Genomic DNA, 26,232 nt, shown 5'->3' with positions numbered 1-26,232 from the left:
CCTGGGACCTCTCCCAGGCCTCACCCTTCCCTGGGGCGTCCCCTGCCCTCAGAACCAGGCCACCCTGGCTCCCGGCCCCAGAGGCTCCCCTCACTGAGGTGGGACGGGATATCTTGGAGGCCGCATCTGGGAAACGAGGAGACGGATGGAACTGACATTCACAGGGCTTCCAACTCTGGTGTTCGTGACTGAATCTTATCGTGGGAGAGCCTGAAGGGGGCCGCCCTCCTGCCCTTCCTCCCCATGCTCCCCCCCACCCCAGAGGTGGTGTCCAACGCCCTCCTCTGGCCCCCAGTGGCTGCATGTGATCGCCACGCTGATGCTCCAACTGTCACAAATCCACCAAACGCACCCTTTGCCCATGCCGTCTCCTGCCCAAAACACCTTTCCTGTCTTGCTTCTTGGTATACTCTGGCTCTTCCCCCAAGACTCAGCCCCAAGGCCCCCTCCTCCTAGAAGTCCTTCTCCCTTAGCCAGGCAGCCAGTCTCAGGCTTCTCTGGCCACTGTCGTCCCACCAGCTGGTAATGATAAGGGATGCTGAGTGGATAAAGCAGGCGAGCAGGTGGGCACAGACCCTGGGAGGGGTCTTAGAGATGCTTAGAGATACCAAGATACCTGCATAGCTAAGAAATAATGATTACTCCTCCAAGCTTTGGGCAACAAGGACACAGCTCACTTATTACAAAATATCCTTTATTGATAAAATAGCTCAGACTTTAAAAAAACAACAATGACAACAAACACCTGCATATCACAACAAGGGGGGGCCACAGGCAACCACAATAGCACAAGTCCCATGGGACACACACAAGACCCGCTAGCAGATGTCACAAGTCAGCCACTCCCCTGGGCCCAGCCTCCACAGTCTTGCCCCAAAGCCACGCCCTGGCCTCACCCTGAGGTGAGGGAGTCCTGAGACTCAGTCCTGAGACTGAGGAAGGAGCTAGACAGCCCCTCTCCCCAGGAGGGACTCTCTTTGGTCCCCTCCATTCTCTCCTTCCCAGAAAACTCTCTCAGCACCTTTCCAGATCTGGCCAGACCCATCAGAGTGCCCAGCGGGCCTGTGCTGCTCAGCCCCAGCCCCGTGCTAGCTGCCCCCTGCTTTCACGTCCAAGCCAGGCACTCCTTGGAGAATGGGAAACGTCCTTCAAATGCTCCCCAGTGTTCTGGGTGCCAGGTCCCAGGAATGGGGTGACAACCAAGACAGAGAGGCCCCTGGAGCCCCATCCATGGGATGGAGCAACGTGGCTGGGTCAGAGATGGCCAGCCGGCCCCCATCCCATCTGGAGGAGGGTCGCTTATACATCACAGGGACCCACTGGGAACTTGGAGACCTGCCTGGGTGCTCTGGTGGGAGGCTCCTGCAGGAGCCTCTAGCACCCCACCTGGGGGGCTTGGTCACCCACCCCAGGTTCTCATCCCAGACTGCTCCCATGGCATGGGTATTTTTAGCCCTCTTGGGAAAACAATTAGTCTTTTTGATGACAAAAGACTTTTCCCCAACTGGGGGGCCCAAGTCACTGAAAAGCCCCTTGGTGGTGTGGGTGAAAATGCAGAGAAGTTGTCATGCGGCATAATAACTAAACCCTTGCAGGTGTGAGAACATGTTCTCGAAAAATCCTTTGACTGAAATAGTGGTTCTCTCTACCATTCCCCACTTCCAGTTTGGGGTAAGAATTCACAACACCCCAGGCACGGAATTAAAGTCTATACAGGAAGACAGGTGGTGGTAAACACAGAGAAAGGGGATTTTTATATCACCAAATAATCACATTTTCTGGTTCTCTAGTGTGTTCTTGCATGGCGCTCAAAGCTTTCAGCAAAGCCTTTCATCTCCCTGCAGCAAGTAGGCGGCAAGCCACCGTCGCGGGGGTTTTTGCAGGAGGTGAATGCTAGTGATCAGGGATCTCCCGCTGAGGCAGAGGCCAGGCCCCCAGACCACCCCACCAAGGTGAGGCATCCACCGGCACACGCCCACCTCCCAGAGGGAGCCGGGTGAAGAAAATGATTCCAGAAAAGGTTCTGGCCTTTAAAGGAGCTATGAATCCAGAAGTAGATGGAAAGGGAAGAAGGCCCAGAAGCAGTGCCAGACCATAACCCCCCCCCCCCACCCAGCGCCTGACAGGGACCACAGACACCCAGCATGGATCCCTCAATCCTGCCTCCCCCTCAGCAGCAGGTGCCTCTGGGAAAAGTGGCAGGCTGGCTTCCTGCTCTCTACCCGGGGAAGATGCGAAACAAACACCACAAGCAAGTGACCAGTCAGGGAACGCAGGGTCCTTGAGGAAGGAAAGCCCTCCCGTTGGCTTGCAGGGGTCTGGGGTACGGGGAGGGAAGGGCTCTATCCTGGCCTGGCTTTGGAGGCTTCAAATGGACCCCGGTGAGCACCCCTGCCCCTACCCCTCTCGGGGAGCTCCCAAGATGAGGGCTGCTAGACCCAGGCAGGAACCAGAAAGCCCCAGGGTGGTGGCCACAAAGGGGGCAAGAATCAGAGTGCCACCGGGTGCCACCTGGCACCAACCCCATGCGGGTGGCAGGCAGGTGGCTCACCACGCCGTCTGGGTCCACTGGCGGCAAAGGATCCTTCGGAAGGCACGGCGAAAGTCCTGGTTAAAGATAGTGTAGATGACAGGGTTCAGCGAGCTGTTACAGTAGCCAATCCAGAAGAAGAACTGGAAGAGGCCATGGGGCACCTTGCAGCGCTGCGGACAGATGGCACCCAGACTGTAGCTGAAGAAGAAGGGGAACCAGCAGAGCACAAAAACGCCAATGACCACGGCCAGCACAAAGGTGAACCGCTTCTCCCGAGTCAGCTGTGCCCGCCGCCGCCACCACTGCCCACTCGTGGTGCCCACACCCCTGCCCAGGAGCACCTGGCCACGTAGGGTTGCCAGCACCCGGGAACCCTGTGGCTGCTGCAGGGGTGGGCCACAAGCCGATGCAGGAGAGGCTGGTAAGGCCTGAGGCTTGCACTCCTCCTCCTCTTCCTCCTCCTCCTCTTCAGCTTCCTCCTCTAGAGATGCCCCGCACACGCCTTCCTTCTGACTCTGGCCCGAGTTGGGACGGGCTGACCAGGTGGGTGGCAAGGCAGGGGTCCCGGGATCTTCAGGGGTACCCCCCTCTTCCTTCTCCCCAGTAGGCTTAGAGTGCCCATTGGCCTCCCCAGAAGCCACCAGCGAGGCCAGGGTAGGCAGTTTGGTCGAAGTCCCCGTAGGGACTGAGCGTGGCTGCTTGGACTCACCTGCCCCGGGGCCCCCCTTGGCCCTGGGACCTCTGCGGTGGCTGCGTTTGGCAATCAGGTAGATGCGCAGGTAGACGAGGATCATGATGAGGCAGGGTGCAAAGAAGGACCCGATGCTGGAGGCCAGGATGTACCAGGCCTCCTGGTTGAGTTTGCACTGGGGGCGCCCACGGGGCTGGGGCCCTTGGTCGCCCTTGTAGATCAGCGGTGGCAGGGAGATGACGGCTGCGATGAGCCACACGGTGAGAATGATGCACTTGATGCGGCGCGGAGTGCGCTTGGAGTTGTACTCCAGCGCCCGGCTCACCGCCCAGTAGCGGTCCAGGCTGATGGCGCACAGGTGCACGATGGACGAGGTACAGAAGAGCACGTCGAGCGCCAAGTACACCTCGCACCACGTGCGCCGGAAGTACCAGTAGCCCAGCAGCTCGTTGGCCAGTGAGAAGGGGATGATGAGCGTGGCCACCAGGATGTCAGCAGCCGCCAGCGACACCAGGAACAAGTTCTGCGGGGCGCGCAGCGAGCGGCTCGTCAGCACAGCCAAGATGACCAGCGCGTTGCCGAAGATGGTGAAGAGTATGAGGAACGTGATGACCGCCGCGATGGCCGCGGTGGCCTGCACGGAGTAGGGCTCCTGGTGGTCCATGGCGGGGCGGGACGCGCGGCCAGAGGGGTCGCCGCTGGCCCAGCGCGTGCTCCGCGGGCGACAGCACTGCCCTACCCAGCTAGGCTAGACGGGAGGATCAACCCCCTGGCTGCGCGGAAGACGCTGGAGCCCCATGGCCAGGCCGAACGGGGGCCTAGAAGATCGAGGGATGCCTGGGACCAGCCACCGCCCTCCTACATCCTCTTCCACCAGCACCCGGCGTCCCTGCCGTCACCCCCGGAGAAGTTTTCCAAGTTGTCCCGTAGCCGGCCCCGCCCCGCCCCGGGACCGGGGGAAAGTTGCCCCCTCCCGCTCTGAGGCTGCTGGACCTACGCTGGGACGCGGGGCGCGGCGGACCGGCCGGGGGGTCGCGCCACAGATGGTGGGAAGCGGCGCAGAGGCCGAGGCGCCGGTTCCGCTCGCAGGCTCTAGCCGGGAACCGCGCCTGCAGGCAGCCGGCCGCGGCAGGGGAATGGGTGGAGAGCGAGCGCGCTGGAGGAGGGAGGAGACTGGAGGCGGGAGCGGGAGGAGGGGAGGGAGGCGGGGCGGGCGGGCAGACCCAGGATGGGTGGAAGGTGCGCCTGGAGGGAGGACTCGCCTGCCGCAGCCTCCCCGCGCCGCGGGCCTCCGCCCTGGCTCTCCTACCCGTTTTCTTCCCGGCCTCCCAGCCACGGGAGGTCCGAGAGACCGTCATCTGGGGTCTTCGGGACTCCGGGAAGGATCCTTGCGGAAGTGGAAGGGCTGGTTCTCACGGCGGGGAGCTGGGACCGAGGCGGGACCTCTTTCCTGCAGACCCGCTCGGAGCACCGGGATCGAGGACCGTGGGCTCCGGCTGATCGCTCCTCCCGCCGCGCAGGAGACCCAAGGAGAGGCTGGGTGGGTATGTTGGGGCACCGCACCATAATGAACCACACCACCTTCCCGGCGTTCGAGAAGGAAGCCAAGGGGAAGGAGTAGGAGAGAACAGGGAGACTGTACGGAGCCCCTTCTCCAAGCGCTTTCTTGCCCCGATCGGACTCCGTCGGGCTTGCAGAGCCCCGGGGAGGCGCGCGTGGCCGGGTTGCGAGCGCCCCCTGCTGCCGCCCGCGTGCAGGTAGTCCTCGCCGCGCTCTGCGGGCACCGAGGTTCCCAAGGCTGGTGGGGCAGGGGAGTGCTCAAAGATTTAGGACTTCCGCTGTCCGCCTCCACCCCAACCCCCACCGCTGCCTCGGTTTCCTCCACTAAGGGCAAAGAGGTAAGACGAAAACTGGCTTGGATTCCAATCTCAGCTTTTTAACACAGCTCAGAGAAAAAGTAGGTCTCAGGGGTAGCGAGGCAGGGAGGAGCATCGCTTTGACGATGTTGTCACATACACACACCCCGCGTTCCTGCGGACTCCCCCCACATAGTCACACCCCTCTTGGAGTGGCTGTAGAAGGAGCCGGGTAAGAAATTTCAGATGAATCACCCCACCCCACCCACCCCATCCCATCCCCATGCCAGACTCCAAGAACCTAGGCTCCCCCTCTGGCACCCTCAGCCCTACTTACTCTCCCTGTGGCCACTGCCACCTGCGCCCGCCTGGGCAGCCTCAAGAGCACGTTTTTTCACCACTCCTAGAGCCCCTGATGTCATGCCTCAGGCCTTGTATTTATAGCCCATGTCTCTGCAGGACATCCTCTGTATAAATAAGCATCAAGCCACCCCAGAAAGTAGGACTCCTCTAACGGACCTTACTTGAGACGGCATGCGTGCTGGACCTTCCTACCTCCCTGCTCCGTCTTCATGGGACCAGGGAATGACCTCACAGCGCCCACAATGTCTCACCCTTCCCCAGCCTCACACAGCAGGGGTGGAAGGGTTCCTTGAGCCAGGGCTGTCCCTGCCTCCCGCCACCCTACTCAGCGCCTTTGTGAAGTATGAGCGCCCACAGCCTGATGGTGGGAGCCGACAGCCCCTCCAGAGATAGGTTCTACAGCTGCACCTCCACCTGCTGGCTGGGCTGAGCCTGGGCCTGGGTGGTCAGAGATAGAGGAGCCTCAGCAGCCCCCTCCCGGAGGCTGGACTGAGGGACCACTTTCTCACCATCTCCAACCACACTCACACTGAGGGGCCAGAGGGTATCTCCCCAGACACTGCAGTCAGCATCAGCCCTTTGTTTCCTGGCCCAAGTTTTCCTCGAAAGGCACCAGGACCCCGAAGGAGCTGTGGTCTGAGCTGTTCAGACTCTGTCCCCTGCCCCTTCCCTCCACTTGGGCCTTCCCCAGTCAGCCAGCTCCGGATCCGCCAAGTGTTAAGCCCTACTGGGCCCAAGCCCCAGTGGGGACAGCCAGGGACAGTCTACGGGCATCTGTGAGGCTCAGCCACAGCCCCACGGTCTGTGTCATCTGCTGCCACCTCCCAGCCCCACCTCCCAGATGTGCAGTGGGCTCTTGGGGGCAGTGGAAGCCATTACATAAGTTGATTCCCACCCTTCTCTGCAGCTGTGGAGAGCTGTGTGCACTCACACACACCTTCTGGGGCTGCCTGCTGGCCCCAGCCCTGCATGAAACTGAGCCTCAGGCCATAGCTTCAGCTATTCCCGAACTAGAGCTGACCTTCCATTGTCGTTCCATTCCACCAGTGGTAGGAGCTGCCTCAGAGCAGCCCAGCGGGGCACTGGCCTGCCATCCTGGCCACACCAGCTTACCTAGTGGTCCCTGGACATGCCCTGAGCTCCCACATCTCCAGTCCTTCCCAGGAGCTGGTTGCTACGCTTTGTGGCCCTCCCACTCTCCAAGGCCCACTCACCTCTCACCCACCACCCTTCCAGGGAGAAAGAAGTACCCTGCTTTCCAAGTTCTTTGACACCGTGTACACAGTACCATGGTCACACCCAGAAAAGTACTGAGATGCTGGTGGACGGCAGCACACATCCCTTCTCTGTCCCCAGTACTGGCCAAGAACCCTAAATGAGAAGGGGGAGTGACAGCCTGGCCCCAGTGGGGGACATACATGAGCCTCTCTCCAGTAGTGCCCAAATGAAGGTGTCCCCAGAGGATGTCCTTGGAAAGGAGTGGGGGGGAGGTTACCTAGTACCATCTTTTCCAAAGACGTGGGAACAGTTAGGGACACGGGGACACCTTAGCTGAAAGCCCTGGAGCCACTTATCCAGGCCTAAGAGCCAAGACTGGCCCCAGATTCTCCTGTGCCAGGGCTCCACGAGACTGGGGCCCAACTGGGTTTCACATTCCAGCTCTCCCCAGAAGCCCCCACCTTTCAAATCCCTAGGGCCCTCTCCTCACACCACCCCATAGGCCCCAATCTCCCCGCCTTCCCAGTCCCTTGATTCATGCCTTCCACAATGCAAGTCCGGCACCCTCTCCTCCAGCACACCTCACCTGACAAAACCCCAAGCCCGGGCAGACCTCAATCAGCCATCTGGCTTTGCCGGAGCAGCTACTCCTCTGGAGCGAAACACTCCCTGCATCAGCTGGCCTCACTTTAACGTCATGACCACACATCTCAGACTTCCCTAGGGTACTCACTTTCCACCCCACCTCCCAGGATCAGTAACCTGCTCATCCTCCTCGCCCACACGCCCTCCCCCACTCCAGGACATGACTTTGCCTCCCACCTAGAAGATGAAGGCCCATAGGCAGGAAGTCCCCCAAACTCATTCACCCAAGCTCCAGCTCTGCTGGGAAGGCAAGACCTCTGCAAGGATTTCAAACCCTCTCCTGTCCTCCAGGACTCTGCTCCTGCAGTCACCCCCTCCAACGTCACGTCCCCTCCCCGAGAAGCCCTCTGTGCCACCTGCCACTGCCACCATCTTAAACCGTTCTCTGCACAATCTCTATCCCCTCACACCCTGCCCTCCACTGAATCTACTCCTGGTGGGTCATTCGTGACTCCTGACTCCACACCAAGTGTGTCCTCCTAATTTCTCCGCAAGATTTTAGACCACAGAATGCTCCCCTCCCTGAGAACGTGGCAGGCTCGAGGCGACCCCTTTCTTCTTGGCCTCCTTTTCTCCCCCAAACTCTTAATCACGGATTCTCACTGAGCAGGATTTTTTTTTTTTTTTTTTTTTTGCCCCTTCTCCTCCAGGAACATTGGGCAGTCTGGCACCTGGAGACATTTTTAATGGTCACAACAGGAGGAAAGGGGTTGCTGCTAGAGTCTAGTGGGTAGAGGCCAAAGATGCTGCTGAACGTCTTACAAAGTAAAGGACAGCCCCTGCAACAATTATGAAGCACAAAACACTAATAATGCTTCCCTCAGGTCACAGCATCCCTGTTCAGTCCTGGGGTCCCTTGTCTTCTGGACCCAAACTCTTACTAATTTCATCCAGCCCCATAGCCACCTAGATGCTGAGGATGCCCTGAAGTCCATCTCCTGCCCTGAACTCCAGGCTCATTCAGCCCACACCCTCCCTCACCTCCCCTGAGGTCTCTGCCGTGCTGTATGTGGTACCCTCACCCCCTGTATCCTGTAAGCAAGTGTGATTGCCTTAACTGTCAAAGCATGTTCCAGAATCCCCTACTCTGCCCCCTTCCACAGCCCCATCGCTCTGGCTTGCACAACTATAATGCTTCCCCGCTGTTCTCCCTGCTTCTAGTCTACTCTCCACGGAGCATCCAGGAAGGCTTTTAAAAGCTTCTAACTTATCACTCCCCTCCTTAGAATCCTCCAGCAGCTGTTCCCTGTTGCTCTTGGAATAAAATCATCCCTCTCTATCCCTGTCCTGCCAGCCTCCCCTGCCCCACCATACATCATCCCTCCACTCTGACCTTAACTCCCTCCTGCCTCAGGGCCTTTGCACTGGCTATTTCCTTGGATTGTTCACAGAGTAGTCTCTATCATTCAGGTCCCAGTTAAAATGCCAGCATCCTAAAGGAATACCCTCCTCCATCATTTATAAATCCCTGATGACTTCTTTTATATATTTACTGTCCATCCTTTGTCCACCCCCAAATAAACTCCACAAGAATGGAAGTCCTGCCTTGCTCACCATGTTACCTCCAGTGCCCATAGCGGAGTCAGCCTGGCACCTAATTCAACAGAGTCTGTCGAATAAGTGAATAAATTGATGGGTGAGGCCACGTAGTTATGTGGTTGGGGATTAGGGAATAGGGAATAGGCCATGGACCCTGGGATGGGTGGCTAGCCACCAGGTTCTGGTTAATAGCCAGCATCGCATCCATAGCACAATCCCCACACCAGGGCTTCGGGGGCTGAACCAAGGCTGGACCACAGAGGCAGGGTGGGGCTTGTGGAACAGGCCTGGGGATGGGGTCTGTAGTGATAGGTGGCTTCAGGGTAGAAGGGTAAGGACAACCCTGGTGATGACCCTGGTCACCCCCAAAGAAGGTGGGGGGAAGCACTCTTCCCCTTGAGCCACCAGGCTCGGCCAGCCACATGGTCTAGAGAACCCAAATTCTGGAGAATCCAAAAGCCACGTCCTAATGGAGGCTAATGGCAGGCAGCGTCTGAGAGCTGGGAGGGCGTCCAGGGCACAAAGCTCCTCACGGCCTCTGACCTAGCGTGGCCACCAAGAAAGCCCAGCCCAGAGCCAGAGGCCTGGCTCTACCACCAAAAGAAACCCATAGAGTTTCTTTCTTTCTCTGATAAGGGGGGCACTGTGTAGGCTCCTGATCTTTGCTTGGGAATCTCCCAGGGGAATGGTCACCCTGGTGGGAACAGGAACAGGGCCAGAGCCACTCCTCACTCCCTCTAGGCTCACTCAGCCCCTCTCCTCTCCTGCCTGGGAGCAAGCAGAGGGATCCAGTGTTCCCCAACCCATGATCTTTCCCTGATGCTAATACCTGAGACCAGGCCCCTGCTCAGTCTGAGGAAATCCCAGACTCAAGACAGAAACCCAAGATGGACTGAGGGCAGAGGCTCCAGCCACCCCGGAGCATGTCCTCACGTCCCCAAACTGGGCCCAGGAGGCAGGCAAAGGCCAAGCTCTTGCCTAGCACTGAAACACGGCAAGCCTCGGCCCTGCTCCCTCAGCCCTGCCCCTCTGCTGCCCTGAATCCCTCTTCCCACCCCAACCCGGGAAGTGGGTATAAGGCCCTGAAGTCCCCTCCCAGGTCAGTCAGCAGGCTTAAATGTATTCATGCACAGACCAGCACCCGGTTCCTGGAGCAAATATCCAATTTTTATTTCTGCCTTCCCGCAGAATGTCTGAGGTGCTTGGCCTCACAGGGCCCGGACACAGGCTCCTACTGCCCCCACCCCCCGCTCCAAGCAAGGCTTCCACAGGCTTCCAACAGGGAACCAGAATAGTGCCTCTCCAGGATGGCGGGGGGGGGGGGGGGGGGGCTCCTGGCCTGTAAGCACCCCCCCACCCAGACTTTCTTCACTCCTGAAATAGCCTTCACCCAGCAACAGGAGGTAAGGACAGGGCTTTGCTGAAGGAAGGAAAACAGGTTGACCACACACACACACCCCACCCCAGTCCCTTCCCAGCCGCCAGGGACTTCCCAATTTGACTCTGTGACCAAGTCCCTGGCTGGTGGGGGGAGTGGGGGAGGGCTCCTGGGAACGGCAAAGCAGGGTGGAAGAGGAGGTTTGAGTCCTAGGTCCAGGGCCTCCCATTCTCACTGAGCTCCCCCACTGGCAGTGCTGGAGGCCTCCACCCCTGCCTCCTCACCCCCCCCCCCCCATAACATCCCTGCACTGCAGGGGAACAAGCTGAAATCCCCTGGGGGGCAGAGCTGGAGGCTACAGTTTCCGAGCACTCAAACACCTGGGATGTGAGGCCATTCCCAGGGTCCCAGCCACAGGATCCCCGAGTCCTGGCCTGAAAGAGAGGGGCAGAACCTGAGCATGCTGGGGGAGCTGCAACTCACCTACAGGAGGGCTCCCAGGGTTCTGGAGCCCTGGAGAATATCCTCTCCCCTTCCCAGCAGCCTCCAGGGCTAGGGCAGAAGCTGAGAACAGGCAGAACCAGGCATCTCATGACAGGCCTGTCTTCCCCCGATAGACCTAGAAGTCCCCTTTGTCCCCAGGAGCCCTCAGGAGAACACATGGGGAAGGAAGGGACAGAGGGAGAGTCCTAGGCCTCAGACAGGGTTACCAGATTGGGGCTGGAAGACCAGACACTGCCCTGAAAGGCCAGGGGTTACACAACCCTGCTCTTCTAGACAGAAATTGCCCTTCCCCCTTGGGGACAGAAGCCACAGGCTTGACCTCTGGGCATCCCCCTGAAAGGACTTTCAGGTACACCTGCTCCTGGCAGATCTGGGTTCCCCAAAGCATCCTGGATAGGCACTAGCTGGCCTTTTGCTTCTGGAGATGTGGTTGGGGGTACAGAGGGCACTCGGGCCAGCCGGGACATCTCTAGAACACCAGGAACACCTGCTCCAGGCCCGGAGTTCAGGGAGGAAGCCGGGGTCTGAGGCAGCCTAGCAGAGGCCCCCACAGTGACCTTCCTCTGTGCAGGGAGCTCCCAGCTATGTGAGCTCTCTTGGGGCCCTGCAGCAACACGTCGGCCTCCTGCCTTGGGGCCACTGGCTTCGGGGTTCCCAGATTCTGCCAACAATGCCTTCAGAAGCCGCTGCAGGGATGGTCTAGGGGCGGGAGTAGGGCTCCTACCATCGCTGTGGGGCTGGAACCCTGCATCAGGAAAGACAGGAGGTTATGTCCCAGAATCGCAGGAGGAAAAGGCACCGCCCCACTGTAGAGCCCCGGAGCCATCAGCCAGCCTCCTTGTTCACAGCTTACTGGAGACAGCCTGCCACACCCCGGCTCAACACCTTCAAGACCCATATTCTCAACTCCCACTGAAAGACAAGGACCACAGAACCATCCCGTTCCCTCCCCTCTTGGTCTCATTAGTCCCCACCAGCAAGTCAGACCACAGGGGTCCTCCATGATCTCCCGCCCGTACCCTAGGCTGCTGACGGTCAATGCACTGGAGAGCCAAGGGCTGATAGCACCAAGGGCACTGTCCCCCCACCTCCTGGGCCCACTGTACTGAGCGACCCCCCCGCCTCTCCCCCCACTTTTGAGGTCTTCTGCAAAATTCTTCCCGCACTTGTAACTACCTCCATCATGGTCGGGCACATGCACTTGGCAGGACGGGGCCGCCTTGCTCTTCACGGCCACTCCTAGACCATGGCCCCGGAGTTTTAGACAATTCTTCATCTTAAGCTCAAGTTCTAGCTGGCCAGGCCCCTCCCCACCACCTTGGTGCTGCGTCTCGCCCCTGTCGCACCTGCCCATGCACGGAAGGCTTCACAAGGAGCCCAACCTTCCATCGACAGACACTGACCCTTTCAGGGCTGATCTGCTTCAGCCAGCGAGTCTTCCCCCATCCTGGTCCCAGCTCGCTCCCCCACACCTGGGCAGTGCTAGAGACCACCACAGCAGCCGTCTCCGTTCCCAGCCGCCCACTCCTGTACTTCTAAGCTCTCTTGTTTAAGTATCACAACTCCTCCACTCCTGCTCTGCCACCTCCTCGCTTCCAGACCATTCTCCACACCCGACTTGGGCTCCACAGCCCTCACTGCAAAGACCCCTCAAGCACCGTGCCCACAAAATCCCAGTCCTGGAGAACCAAGTTGCCAACAAACACTGTGCCTCTCCCTGGCCGCCCACTGCCCCGGCCCCGCCTGCCGCGCTATGGGGTAGTTCTAGCTGGGTTCTTCTCCTTCCAATAGTCCGCAGCATCTCGCCTTTCCCTTCTCATCCATCGCCTTCTCCCCAACCTCTAGGCCAGTGACCTCATGTCATGCTTTGTGACCAAAGCCCTCAGAAGCCCATACATCTGGACATCAAGATCCACATGCAAGGTTATGTCCGCTCCAGTCTCCCTTCTCATTAGGTCCAAGGAATCTCGGAGATGTTCTCGGAGACCCAACCACCAAGGGCAGCTCCTACCCAAATGTTCTAGATATTATTCCCTCTGCCCTGTGCATTTTTTTCCTTCTCCATTGGGTCATCATTTCAGCATCCAAGCATGCTTGAATATGATATGAATCATGAATATGAATCATGATAAACCTGCTCTCGTCATAGTAGTCCAAACTCTAGAATACCCACCAAGCTCTTGCCACATCATCTATTTTTTAACCAAAAAAAAAAAAAAAATGTATGTAGTATGTGATAGGATGTATGGGGAAGAATAGCATAAGAAACAGTGCTAGGACAACTGGATACTCACATGCAAAAGACTTAGGATTAAATCTTCAGGACCTTGGGTTAGGCAAAGCCTACTTAGATAGGACACCAAAAGCACAGTTAAAGGATAGAGAAGTTAGACCCCCATCGAGATTAAAAATGTCTGTATTCAAAGGACACCATCAACCCATAGAATGCGAGAAAATATTTCCAAATGATAAGTCTGATAAGGAACATGTATCTAGAATACACAAAGAACTCTTACAATTCGGCAATAGACAACCCCAATGAAAAGATGATAAAAGGATTAAATACATATATGCTCTCAAAGAGCATATATAGATGACCAAGAAGCATATGAAGAGATCATTAGGGAAATGCAAATCAACACAATGAGATGCCACTTCATACCCACTTAGGATGGATATAGTCTGAAGAGTAGGAAATAGCACGTGTTGGCAAGGACACGGGAACATTTGAACCGTCATACACTGCTCATGGGGGTGAAAAATGGTGCAGCCAACTTGGAGAAACATAGCACTTAAATCTGGAGTTAACACAGGATCCAAAAGGAAGACACATGTTCACATAAAATCTGATATACAAACGTCCATAGTAGCATTCACCATAATAGCTCAAAAGTAGAAATAACCCAGATATCTTTTTCAACTGAAGAACGAACAAAATGTCGTATGTCCATACAATGGAGTGTCATTTGACAATAAAAGAATGAAGGACTCCTACATGATACCACATGGGTGAGCCCTGAGAACGTTATGCTAAGTAAAAGAAGCCAGTCAAAAAAGATCCTGTACTGCAGGATTCCATTTACATGAAATTTCCAGAATAGGCAAACCTAGAGAGACAGAACGTAGATGGGCAGTTTCCTAGAGCTGGGATTAGGGGCGCTCACACACATGTGAGGGAGGCTGAGGGTCTCGTGTTTACTTCTCATTTGGTTTCCTTTGTGAGGTGCTTGTTCGGTCTCTTCCTGTTTTTCTACTTTGTACTTCCAGCTTTTTCTTATGTGTATTATATTAACGATATAATATATATTATGTGTTTAGGATACAATTAATTATGTGTTACAAAAGCCCTCTTCTGACTTGTAACTTATATTCTCTTTGTCTTTTGATTAGCAGTCTTACTAGAATAACTACATATGAGATATTAATGCAGTTGGATTCATGAATCTTTCCAGTTTTATGGGTTCCTTTGTGTCTTAAAGAAATCCTTACCTATCCCAAGGTCATGAAGGTTTTTACTATGGTTTTTTTCCCCCCTAAAGTTTATTCTATTTATATGTAAGTATTGTATATATCAGAGGAATTTGTGCATGAGTTTTTTTTAATAGATAACTAGTCATCTGAGAGCCACTCAGTGACTAGTCTATTCTTTCCCTAATGATCAGCAACGCCCCTTCATCAAGGCTCCACTTCTGAGTAGAAGTCAATTATGGACTCTCCGTTCTGTTTCAATGGGCAATGGTCTATCCTAGAAACATTTTTTACGTACATATATTTCCTGTATTTTATATGGATACATTTGTACAAATATATTTTTTAAACTATATGTCTTGATATCAGGTAGGGCAAGTCCCTCCACTTGAGTTTTCTTCAAGAGTATCTTTGCTATTATTTGCCTTTTGTGTTCTAATTTTTTAAAGATTTTATTTACTAGTCAGAGAGAGACGGCCCAAGCAGGAGGAGTGGCAGGCAGAGGGAGAAGCAGGCTCCCTGCAGAACAAGGAGCCCAACTTGGGACTCAGTCCCAAGACTCTGGGATCATGATCTGAGCCGAAGGCAGATGCTTAACCGAGTGAGCCACCCAGGTGCCCCACCTCTTGTGTTATCATATAAGTTTTAGAATCACCTTGTCAAGATTGCCAAAAAGCTTCTTGGGATTTTCAGTAGGAACTGACAGACTCTAGAGATCAGAACTGACATTTTTACATTGTCTTCTTATTAGTGAACAGGATACATATCTCTTATGTATTTAAGAATCTTTCATGATTTTAATGAAGGTTAATTTTCCATAGAACTTTTTCTAGAACTTCTGTCAAATTGATTCCTTGGGACCTTATTTCTATTATAATGGGTTTTTTTATTATGTTTTCCAACTATTGATGTAATCATATAGAAGTTTCTATACAACTGTCTTTTAAAATTCTTATTGCTGGGGCACCTAGGTGGCTCAATTAAGCATCTCATTCTTGGTTTTGGCTCAGGTCACGATCTCAGGGTCATGGTGTCAGGCCCCACACCAGACTTAGGGGAAGTCTGCCTGAGATTCTCTCTCCTCTTCTCCCTCTGACCCTCCTCCCCAAAATAAATCTTTACAAAATAAGAAAATTCCTATTGTTTCCAATAGTTTGTTAATAGGTGTGTTGCTTTCAATATAGATAATCGTCATCTATGAGCACTGACAGTTTCTGCCTCCTTCCCAATCTTCAGACTTTTCATTATTTCTCTTGCTGTGCTGCAACAGCTAAGACCTTCACTACAGCATCAAACGGATGCGACAATAGTGAAATAACTTGTTTTGGTCCTGATTTTAGCGCTTCTACATTGAACATGATTTTTACTCTGGATTTTTGGTAGGTACCCATGCTAAGGTTGAGAAAGTGAGCTGTAGGGACATCTGGGGTGGCTCAGTCATTAAGCCTCTGCCTTTGGCTCAGGTCATGATCCCAGGGTCCTGGGATCAAGCCCTGCATCTGGCTCCCTGCTCTGTGGGAAGCCTGCTTCTCCCTCTCACACTCCCCCTGCTTATGTTCTGTCTTTAGCGGTCTCTGTCAAGTAAACCAAAAAAAAACTGACCTCTGTTTCTATTCACTAAGAGTTTTTAATCATAAGTAAGAATTTTCAAATGCTTTCTCTACATCTCTTGTAGGGACCCCCTGACGATTTCGCCCTGCTCCCCTCTGCAGCCTCAGTCCTACAACTTCACCCTCATGGACGCCACCCTGCCCACAGGAACCTGCTCCAGATTCCTCAGATCACCCTGCCCCTTGTCACTCACCTCCACCACGGGGGCCTTGGCCACTCGGGTTGCAGTCATAAAGCCTGAGGACCCGTGTGATGTCCGAGGCGCTCAGATTCCATCGCTGGCCAATTTGGACACTGGGAGCCCAGAGGGGTGTGATGGTGGGCAGCCCCCGCCGGCTGAAGGCAAACCTGAAACCCAGCAGGTGGGGACCTGAGTCCAGAGCACAGTGGGGGCTGGCAGGGCAGTGAAGAAGAGAAAAAGGAAAGGAAAGGGGGTCCTCACCTCCCATAGTGCAGCACTGATGAGTAGTCATAGGGCACCAACATGTTGCTGCTCGGAGACTTGATGAAGTTGATTTCAAAGCCTGGGGGGCAGGGGTGGAGAACAACCACAAAACTTGGTGATGGAGGGTGGGGAAGAGGGCAGGGGAGGGAGGGGTTAGGTGTTAGGGACCTTCCAGGAACTTGTAACCTATGTGAGCTGAGGGATCTGAAACCATACCCAGACATGCCCCTCACCCAGTACCAGTCCCTGGTCCTGGCATCCTTGGTGCCTTCATTGCCTTCTCCTCCCCTCCCCAGGAGGGGTCCAGACCGGCACTAGCTGATGTGGAAGCACAGGGACCTCATGGCTCCCTAAAAAGAGTGCCCTCCACTTCCTGCTCCACTCAAGTTTACCCAGATGCAATGGTCTTTGTAGAACCTACACTTTCCACGGAGTCTCACACTACTGTGTGTCTTCAACACCCCCCCCACCCCCCGAGAGAAAGAGTACCTACCCTTCAACCAGCTCTGAAGACCCACCAGCCCATCCCCTGCACTTGAACTCCCATTCCCCAGCAGCAAGCCACCTTGTTCTTTCTGCCCTGGGCCAGCACACCCACCCCCCAGGTTTGAGTCCAGCACTTCCCCACTAGCCGGAGCACTCACTTTCCACCTGTCACTGCCATACTTGCCTCTAGAGAGTTCTTCACCCTTCCCTTTAAAAATCCTTAAGATATTAAACAGTTTTGAATAGGCAATATATTCATCTGCTTCAAGTCAGAAGATGTTGAGATCTAGAATAAGCCTCCCACTCCAGCCCCTTTGAGTTTCTGTCTCCCCACCCCAGTTCATTACTGTCATTAGTTTGTATATCTTAGCAGTTTGTTCTGTACAGAATATAAATGTATTCTCATTTTTCTTCATTCTTAATTAGTAGGGAAAATTGCTTAAGAAAACCACTCAAGGGGCACCTGGGTGGCTCAGTGGGTTAAGCCTCTGCCTTCAGCTCAGGTCATGATCTCAGGGTCCTGGGATTGAGCCCCACATCGGGCTCTGCTCAGCAGGGAGCCTGCTTCTCCCTCTGCCTACTTGTGATCTCTCTGTAAAATAAATAATCTTTTTTTTTTTTAAAGAAAACCACTCGAGTTTATGAGTGCTCTTGGTTTTCTAATTCGTTAGTTTCGGTCTTTAACTTAATTCCATCCTGCTTTACTTTTTCTTAACTTGGATTGAAATGCTTAATTTTTTTCTATTTTTACTGATAGAAGTATTTAAGTCTACATATTTTCCCTGAGCATTGATTTAGCTGAGAACCATCGGCTCTACTGTGCTGGGGTTTGTTTTTGTTTTTTTTTTTAAGAATTCCTGCAATTCTTTAACCCTGGAGCTAAAAGAAAGGGTTATTGTTGTTTTTTTAGACTAATTTGCAAGTAGAAGAAATTTTTGGTTTTATTATTTTATATCATGATCAAAACAGTTGAATTAATGCTTTCAAATTTGAAGTTTTCCTATCATATGGTAAGTTTTCCCAAGTATCCCATGAGCACTAGGAAGGATTAAAGTCTCTATTTGCAGGGTATAATCACTGTTATCATCCCCTTCCTTAGACTAATCTCAGATCTCGAACTCCATCCCTTGTCTCATTATAAGGTGCTACCTAAGTCCCTCCCACATGGCACCCTTTCTTGGGGGCTCCATGCATGTTGGTCTCTTGAGTACCCTCCCCCACCCATTTCACTTGGTTCACCTCACAACAGCAGAGGCAGCGCTCCCACCAGAAGCTCTCCGCCTACGGGAAGCCTTCCAACCCTTCCCCTTCCCCCCACGTTCCCCCAGACCAAATTCCTGATCATGTAGTTCCTCTACTTTCCTCCCTCATGAAGCAATGGCCTCTACTCTTACCTTCTGACTCAGCCTGCCCCCCCCCACCCTGTCCTCCAAGCAAGCGACCCCACCATTCCCGAGATCAGATACCTAGCACACAGGCCCTGCTCACTGGTGTACCACACAGTGGCCCATTTCCCAGACCAGCACTGGCTCGCCGCTGCCACCTTTTGGGTGTCCCTGGGCTTCCTCTGTCCCCCATGCCCATTGGTGCCCAGTTCACAAGGACTGAGCCCCTGCAGGGCTGTCCTCAGCCTCCTGCATCAGACACGTGGCACACATGGCCCAGTACTTCCAGGGAACATAGCCCCTGCCCCAAGCCCACCCAGCGTCTGGTGCAGGAAGGACTGAACAAGGGTCAGAGGATAGCACCAACTCCATTCTCAGGTGCCTGGCTATGACCATGAGGGAAAAAAAGAGAGAGAGACACAAAGCACATAGTGATGCTCTAGCTCAGGCAGGACTGTGGGTGGGCAGATGCAAGACTTATAGCCCAGGGCAGTAGTATCTGGACCACCTCCAGGTTTCAAAGGCAAGTAGGAACCCCTCCTTCCCCATAGCAGACAGGCAGATCAGGCCCTGGCCCATGCCCTCTCACCCCAGGATCCCCAATCCAGCCTGTGCTGTGCACGACTTGGCTTACCTGGGAGGATCTCATTCCAATTGATACGAATATAGCGGTCCCGATCAGCCCGTGAGTGCTCATGCCAGAAGCCCAGCACATGCATGAGCTCATGCAGGACAATGCCTGGGCCTTTCTGGAGACAGGTAGGTGCTAGGGACACCACCTGCATCCCTCCACTGCGTCCCACGCTGGAGAAACACCTGCAGGGCCAGAAGAGTGCATGGGGTAGACACCAGCCCAGAGATCCAGAGCAGATCCAGGCCCCCTCCCCTCCCCCACAACATCCTGAGATGAATGAGCACCAACAGGTAGCCCCTATCCTAGATTCTAGTCCCAGGCCTGAAGTTCCCTTCACTGCCTGGCCATCTGTGAAATGGGTACACTGAATTCCCATTCCCAGCCTGGGGTACAAGGAGGATAGAGGGATCGAAAGGAACATCGATAACGGAAGCAGCTCGCTGAATGAACGTCCCCATTGCAGGGGTCCCTAAGTCAATGCTTTCACATATGATCTTTGGTCCCTAACAAGCTAGAAGTGGGTACTGCCGTCATCCCCATTTCAGAGAAGGCAGGAGAGCCTCAGGAGTCGAGGCGGCTGGCTCCTACACGGTAGAACCCGGATCAGAGGCCAGGTGGGTCCCACAGAAGCCAAACCCACTCCCCAGACCATGAAGCCTCCTCACAGGAAGGTTTTGTGAGGAGGGACAAGCATCCCCTTCTCCTCCTTCTCCACCTTTTGTCCTAAGTATCTGTAGGTCCAGCTCCCACCCAACAGACCACTCGGTAGGCAGGATGGCTCTGGACCTGGGAAAACTGGCCCAGAGACAGGCTTTAGACGAGGGCTTGGTCAAATCCCAGCTGAACCCCAAAGAACGCAGAGGAAACCCCATACACACGCATGCACGTGCACACACACACATGCACACTTGTACACACACAAGCATGCCCCTGAGCACGTACCCAGACATGGGGATGATGGAAATGAAGTCTCTCTGGCCCCGGTAGGCAACAAACCGGATGCACGTGAACCGCTCAAACTCCGCAAATGCCCTCAGGAGGACCTCGCGGCTGGCTTTATCTGGGGGAGGCAACACCGTGGCTGAGCCTCCAGCAGAGACCCCAGAGCCCTTGTAACCCTTGGCAGGCCCGCATGCAGGGTGGGAACAGAACCTCCAAGCATTTTTCCAGAATAGAAATGTCAGGAAAGGGCAGCCAGAGTGTCGAGGGAGGAGGAAGCTGGGTCCCAGACAGGCCCTGGCTGTGCAGCCTTGGGTAGGTCCCTGTCCCCTGGGCCGTTTGGCCTTGAGATGGGGGTACAGAGGACTGTCTGTCCCATCAGCTCTTCTGGGCTCTCAGCTCTCCCAGCTCCAGAGGCGCTCAGGAATAAAAGCTTCTTGGGGGAGGGCTCTTTTGTAGTGGCAGCAAGTAGAGGCAGAGGAAAGAACCCCAGGAGCCCAGGCAACACAGAGGAATAAGAGTCTAGAACAGGGAGGCCCACAGCCCCCAGGACCGAGTGCACATGCTCACTCACCATACTTGCTGGAGAGCAGGAAGGGGATCTCCACAAACCCCCCGTTCTTAGGCCACGTGTTGCTGCTCGCTGAGAATACCTGGAAGGGACTCTGAAGAGAGAGGGCCATTCAGGGAGCCCTGGGGACACAGGCCAGCCAACCTTCTTGCCCCCAAGAACCCAAAAGACCCGAGAAGCAGGACGCAGGTATAGGAGGGTGGGGACGGAGGGGTGGAACATCCGGGGGCCTGCTAGGTGAACTACAATACACAACGGGAGCTTTTGGTCTACAGAAGGGATCTGTATCTTATTCCGTCAAGCCTAAAGACAAAACCCAAAACTTGTTCCTGAAGAGGCTGACTAGGAGTGCCAGCTCCCCAGGGTGGCCACGTTCAGAAAGGCTCAGAGCTCCAGCAGCAGCCCCGTTCCTGAAACCCCACAGTCAGCCAAGTATCCCTGAACTTCCACGGAAGGATGAGACAGGGTCCTTCTCGGGCTGATGGCCTTAGCAACTCCTTTTTCATCCTTCTGCCACCCAGAACCCTGTGAGGCATGGGCTTCGTGGCACCCTGGCTGGTCCTGCCCCATGGTCTAGGTCTACCCCAGATTTTTCCTGGATTCTGCTCTTCCTCCCTGTCCTCACTGGATGACTGGGGACAGGGGCCTCACCCCACCCACCAGCTCTAGGCTTTGGCTCTGCAGCCCAGCCTCACATTGAGCCAACAGTGGGCAGCCTCCAGCCAACAAAACCAGCTGGCTCTCACCAGGCCACTGTCCTGTTCAGGAGGATACCTCTGCCCCCCAGTCACTTAAAAGATGGCCCTGTTCTCCTAAACACCATGAATTCTAGTCTCCCTCCACCCAAGTCACCCCAATTCCTTCCCAGCCTTCTCCCTTTCTGACTCCACCCTTCCCGGGGGGGGGGGGGCGTGTCCCAGACCATGGCTACCACCCCTGGGGTTCCCCACCACCAACTCCCCACAGCCCCACCAGCCCCTCTGCCAGTCTGTGCTCATCCCTTCCTTCATTCCAGTACTTTCTGAGCACCTGCCCTGGATAGAATACCAAGCTGGATCCTGAGAGCTCAAACCCCCTCCTTCGGGAAGCCCTCCCAGCCTGACTGCTGTTAGCACTGTAGATGTTACCCTTCCTCCCATTCAGTCTGGCTGATTCCTACTAGAACATTCCCTGTGACTTTAGCAAGAAGGGATATTTGTCATGCTACTAGCAACAGAGATGACTCCCTCACTTATCACGCCCCCATGACACCAGAGGCTGGACTCAAAGGTCCTTAACGCTCTCTGGGAAGTAATGCACACCCATGTGTGTGCATGCTCACACTCACTGGCCGAAGGATATCCCCCTCCAGGAGGAAGCTGCTCTCCGGGGTTTCCTCTGGGATGAGCCCTGGGAAGAAGGGAGGGATGTGGGTGAATTCATGCCCCCCAGAATCCAGATTCTAGGGACAGGCCCAGCAGCAACCCCCGAGTCTGGCCTTTCTGACTCTGGCCTTTCTGACTGGAGAAAGAGTCTCCAGTCTACAAACATGCATGAAGCTTCTTTGCCCAATCACATCTCTCCCTTGTTAAAACACAGTCCAGGGATGCCTGGGTGGCTCAGTTGGTTAAGCAGCTGCCTTCGGCTCAGGTCATGATCCCAGCGTTCTGGGATCGAGTCCCACATCAGACTCCTTGCTTGGCAGGGAGCCTGCTTCTCCCTCTGCCTCCGTCTGCCAGTGCTCGCCTACTCTCTCTGTCTGACAAATAAAATCTTTAAAAAAAAAAAAAAAAGAAAGAAAAAGAAAAAACCCACAGTCCACAGCTCCCCCAACCCATGCAAAGCCAGTTCCAACCCCTCCCTCTATGTTTGAGTCTCTCTGCTAATCAGGAGCTTTCTTTTCTTCAGCTGTCCCCTACGTCCTCCCCCTCTCCAGCTCAGGCCACCCTCTGGGAGCATGCCCTGGATCTCCTGTCCTTCCTCATCCACCACCTAATTCCTACCCATCTGTGGGATATCCAGGGCCCTTGCACCAACATAGAAGGAAGGTGTCCGGCGCCCGTGAGTCTGGCTCTCTGGCTCACTCCCTCTCCACATCAGCCTATCTCTGCTTCTCTCTCTCCGGCCACAGCTGGCAGCCCTTCTCCCAACCCTCCTTACTAAAAGGTCAGCCCTACGAGGAGTCCTGGTAGAGGCTCTGGTCCTGGTAGAGGCTCTGGCCCCAGAGATGCATTAGGTTGGGTTCCCTAGACACAGAGCCTGAGCTGACATTACCTGCAATAATAAATTACCTGCAAGTAATTTATTGGGGTGGGGGGTGGGAAGGCAAGGAAGACCCAGGCTCTGCTGGAGTACAGCCTCAGCCTCATCCCACAGGAGCTCGGGACCACGAAAGGAACTACACGCTTGTCCCCATGGCCCCTATGAGCCACTGTGGGCTGCCCTGGGCAGGAGAGGGAGTAGTTTCCCAGGCATCCCTGGCCAAGGGCCTGCAGCTGTGAGGCCTTAGCAGCCCACATTCCCGGCAGCTGAGGATGGCACGTGCTTCCCAGTAAAGCGCATCTCAGGTAGCCATTGGGCCTCCAGCGGCCCTGGCTGAGACTGTCCTCTATGGTGGCTGAAAAAAGGAAAATCAATGCCGGGGAAGCCCCAGATTCGTTCTAGCTACCTAGAACCGGTCACACTCACTAAAATGTGGCACACTGCCCTCCTCCTGCCCAGCCATACTGGGGCTCCAGGTCCCCTCACAGAGAAAGAGGAGCCACACCACAGGGTCATCGAAAGATTTTCATCCCTCCAGGCAAAGTTCCCCCAATGCTTCAGCTCCAACCTCCGGACTCCAGTCTGTCCCTCCCAGCAGCTTCATCCCAGGTTATCCATGTTCTTTCTTCAGCGGAGATCCCCGGACAGGGAGGCGGGAGGCCTCCTGCGGCTTTGGCTTTGCCCACCCCGCCCCCAGCTCACACCTGCGGACAATCCTGCCCCAGATGGCTGCCATCTCAGACACCCACAATGACTTCCCTCAGCACCAGATGGAGCACCCCAAAGACCCATACTTCTCTCAGACTGTTTAAAAACCCAGGCTTTTCTCTTCTTAGAAAATAACAGTCCAGTAGAGAAGATACAGAAACAGACTTTTTTAAAAGTTGCCCACAGAACAAGGAAAGGTTCCTCCTCTAGAGCCCAGTAAACGGGCACCTTTCCAGCTTGTTCTGCTTGGCTGCTGTGTTCAGCACAGTCCTTACTACAGCACATGGACTCAGAGCCCCTCCCGTCCCCAAGTCGACACCATGCCCTCACCTTGGTTAATCTCAGGGATGTCCTTGTCCCAGGACGTCTGGGTCTCCTCGGGGTTGAGGCCCTCTGAGAAGCTGGTTCCACAGGCTTCTGGGGAAGTGCAGGCTGAGGGTGCTCCTAGGATCAAACCTGCGGACAGGTGTGGACCCATGATGCCCAAGGTGCCCTCATTGGCAAAAGAGGACAATAGGACATGGGGGAAGTGGGGTATCAGACAGCCAGAGCCAGGCCCTTCCCAAAGGCACACCTCCAGAAAGTAGTCCTCAGTCCCAGCTGGTGACGAGACCTACACAACTTTAAGGAGCTCCCTTAAGGGGACCAACACTGGGCTCCAAAAGGCAGCCCCTGGCTCTGAGTATCTGTGTGTGGGAGCAGAAGAGAGGTGGGGATAGACCTCAGATGCCCACAGTGATGGCAGTGCGGGCTAGACTGGACCCTGCCCTGTGCCTCTCTTCTCAGTCCAGACCTCTGGAAAATGGACTCAGACTAGGCCAGCCTGGCACACCAGTGGAACAGGGACCTCTGGAGTGCCACAGCTGCTCCCTCCTGCCAGGCAGGCCCTCTGCGTTCAGGATCTTCAGGAGGCCTCCCCTGGCGCCCTTCGCCCCTCGGAACTGACTTTTGGAAACGTCCCTGGAGAGCCCGTTTTCTGAGCTATTCAGACCCGTTGGGATCCCTGTGGGCTCCAGCCACACCCTTCCCTCCTCTACCCATGCTCTGCAGCTGGAACCAAAACTCCAGAAGAGAAGGGCAAGGCAGAGCTCTTACCTGGCAAAGAGAGCAGACCCAGCACCCATGGCCAGAGGCTGCCCATGTTCACGCAGTCTGGGGTGGGCCCCAACGACCAGCCCCGCAGCAAGCTGAAGCCCAGACACCCGGAAGGACAAGCCCACCTCGTCGCCAGCCCCCGCCCCCCCACCCCTTAAATAACAGCTTCTGCAGCCCCCACCTGCAGCCCCTCCTCAACCAACCCCACCTGCAGCCCAGCTCCATCAACGCCACCTACAGCCCTTTACCGCTTCTACCTGCGTTCCCCACCCCAGCCCAGGCCAGAGCTTCTGGACCCTGGTCAAATACTTCCCCACCTGGCTGAAGTCGGGGAGAAGGTGAGAAACCAGGCAGAAAGCACCATGCAGGGAGGAAGGGTACCACTCAGGAGTGTGCATCGTCTGAGGTTCTCTCCCACCACCAGGGGGCAGGGAAACATCACAGAAGGGTGCTGAGGTGCGCCTGTCCGGATGGCCCTCATCCTCCAACAGTGGGAGACCCCTTTCCTGCCCTTCCACACCTGCTGCTCTGCGCTCACACCTGGGAAAAGCTGCCTGAGACCCTGAGGCACCCCCAGCCTCTCTGGAAGGAGGAAAGGGTCACCAATTTTTATAAGCTTTGACTTTAGTTTACATAGAGGGAAGTGCATAGTCCCAAAAGCGGGAACCTGGGAAAGTTCACACACTGAACGCCCAGCGTAACCAGCGCCCCAGAGAAGCCTGCCATGGGGAGAGGGGGAGCTTCTGGATACCTGCACCTTCCACGGACACTACCCCTGTCATCCCCACAACAGCCTTGCACAATTGGCATTTATCCCCATTACACAGATCCAGAAGCTAAAGCTCCTTACCCACATTCCTCCCCCTCTACACTCCTTAGCCTCTTTCTCAGAGCTGGGTCACCAGGGGGCCCACCTGGATTTAAATCCTGGAGGTGAAGGATTTGAGGACCTCCCCCATCAATGCCCAGTGAAGGGAAGTGACAGAGCAGAGGCAAGGTCACCAGCCACGGTCCACACCATGCTGGTGTGCTCAGCATCCTGCCGTGCCTGGAATCCAGCATTTCTCCAAATATAATACAGGAGTCAGAGCTGCGAGGAGGACAGACAGATGCCCCTGCCCGCCCAGGCAGGGTGTTAGGGTGTGTAAACATGCACGGACTGGCCACGGCTGATGAGAGCTTGCTAAAATCATCCTGATAGTCACCCTGCTTGGGTAGAGAAACAGATTCTTGGTTAAGAAATGCAGTTTGGTTTGAGGACATTATGTGAAGCGAAATAAGCCCTTTACAACAGGGCCAACACTTAGAGACACACAGTCAGATTCAGAGACAGGAAGTAGAAGGGTGGTTGCCAGGGCCTGGGGGAGAGGGGAAACAGGGAGCTGTCATTTAATGGGCACAGAGCTGCAGTTCTGCCAGAGGGAAAGTTTCTGGAGATCTTGAATATGCTTAACGTTACCGTCTACTTAAAAATAGTAAAGGTGATGGGACACCTGGTGGCTCAGTCGGTTCAGTGTCCGACTCGTGTTCTCAGCCTGGGTCTTGATCTCAGGGTCATGAGTTCAAGCCCTACGTTGGGCCTAATGCTGGGCGTGGAACCTATTTAAAAAAAAAATAGTAAAAGTGGTAAATTTCATGTTATACAGTAGTCCCCCTTTCTCTGCGAGGGATACATTCCAGGGTCCCCAGTGGATGCCTGAAACTGGTTGATACATAAGTCTGTTTTTTCCTATACATACAAAGCTATGAGAACATGTAATTTATACGTTAGGCACAGTAAGAGATGAACAACAGTTAATAAATGCTGTAATTAACAACAACTAATAAATGTTGTAAAATTAAAATAAATGGTCTTTCTCTCAAAATATCTCATTGCACTGAACCTCACCCTTCTTGTGATGATGTGAGATGATGAAATGCCT

General features: G+C 54.8%; 2 protein-coding genes across 2 annotated transcripts; both read right to left on the bottom strand.

Annotated features, from left to right (window-relative positions):
• Window positions 1-715: 715 nt before the first annotated feature.
• ADRA2B (adrenoceptor alpha 2B) lies at window positions 716-4,331 on the bottom strand. The gene has a single exon (XM_045978634.1). It carries the CDS (start codon window positions 3,886-3,888, stop codon window positions 2,548-2,550), a length of 1,341 nt encoding a protein of 446 aa, XP_045834590.1. The 5' UTR covers window positions 3,889-4,331; the 3' UTR covers window positions 716-2,547.
• Window positions 3,968-24,356, bottom strand: ASTL (astacin like metalloendopeptidase). The gene is made up of 13 exons (XM_045979035.1): window positions 24,311-24,356; window positions 23,546-23,671; window positions 21,594-21,655; window positions 20,270-20,360; window positions 19,699-19,816; window positions 18,757-18,938; window positions 16,249-16,330; window positions 16,000-16,154; window positions 11,047-11,472; window positions 4,867-5,022; window positions 4,534-4,611; window positions 4,222-4,380; window positions 3,968-3,972 (listed from the first exon to the last, which is right to left on the bottom strand). The coding sequence occupies exons 1-13, from the start codon at window positions 24,354-24,356 to the stop codon at window positions 3,968-3,970; spliced, it is 1,686 nt and encodes a 561-aa protein (XP_045834991.1).
• Window positions 24,357-26,232: the final 1,876 nt, after the last annotated feature.

Source organism: Meles meles, chromosome 15 (assembly GCF_922984935.1).
Source record: "Meles meles chromosome 15, mMelMel3.1 paternal haplotype, whole genome shotgun sequence".
Lineage (NCBI taxonomy): Eukaryota > Metazoa > Chordata > Mammalia > Carnivora > Mustelidae > Meles > Meles meles.
This window is presented reverse-complemented; position numbering and strand designations above follow the sequence as displayed.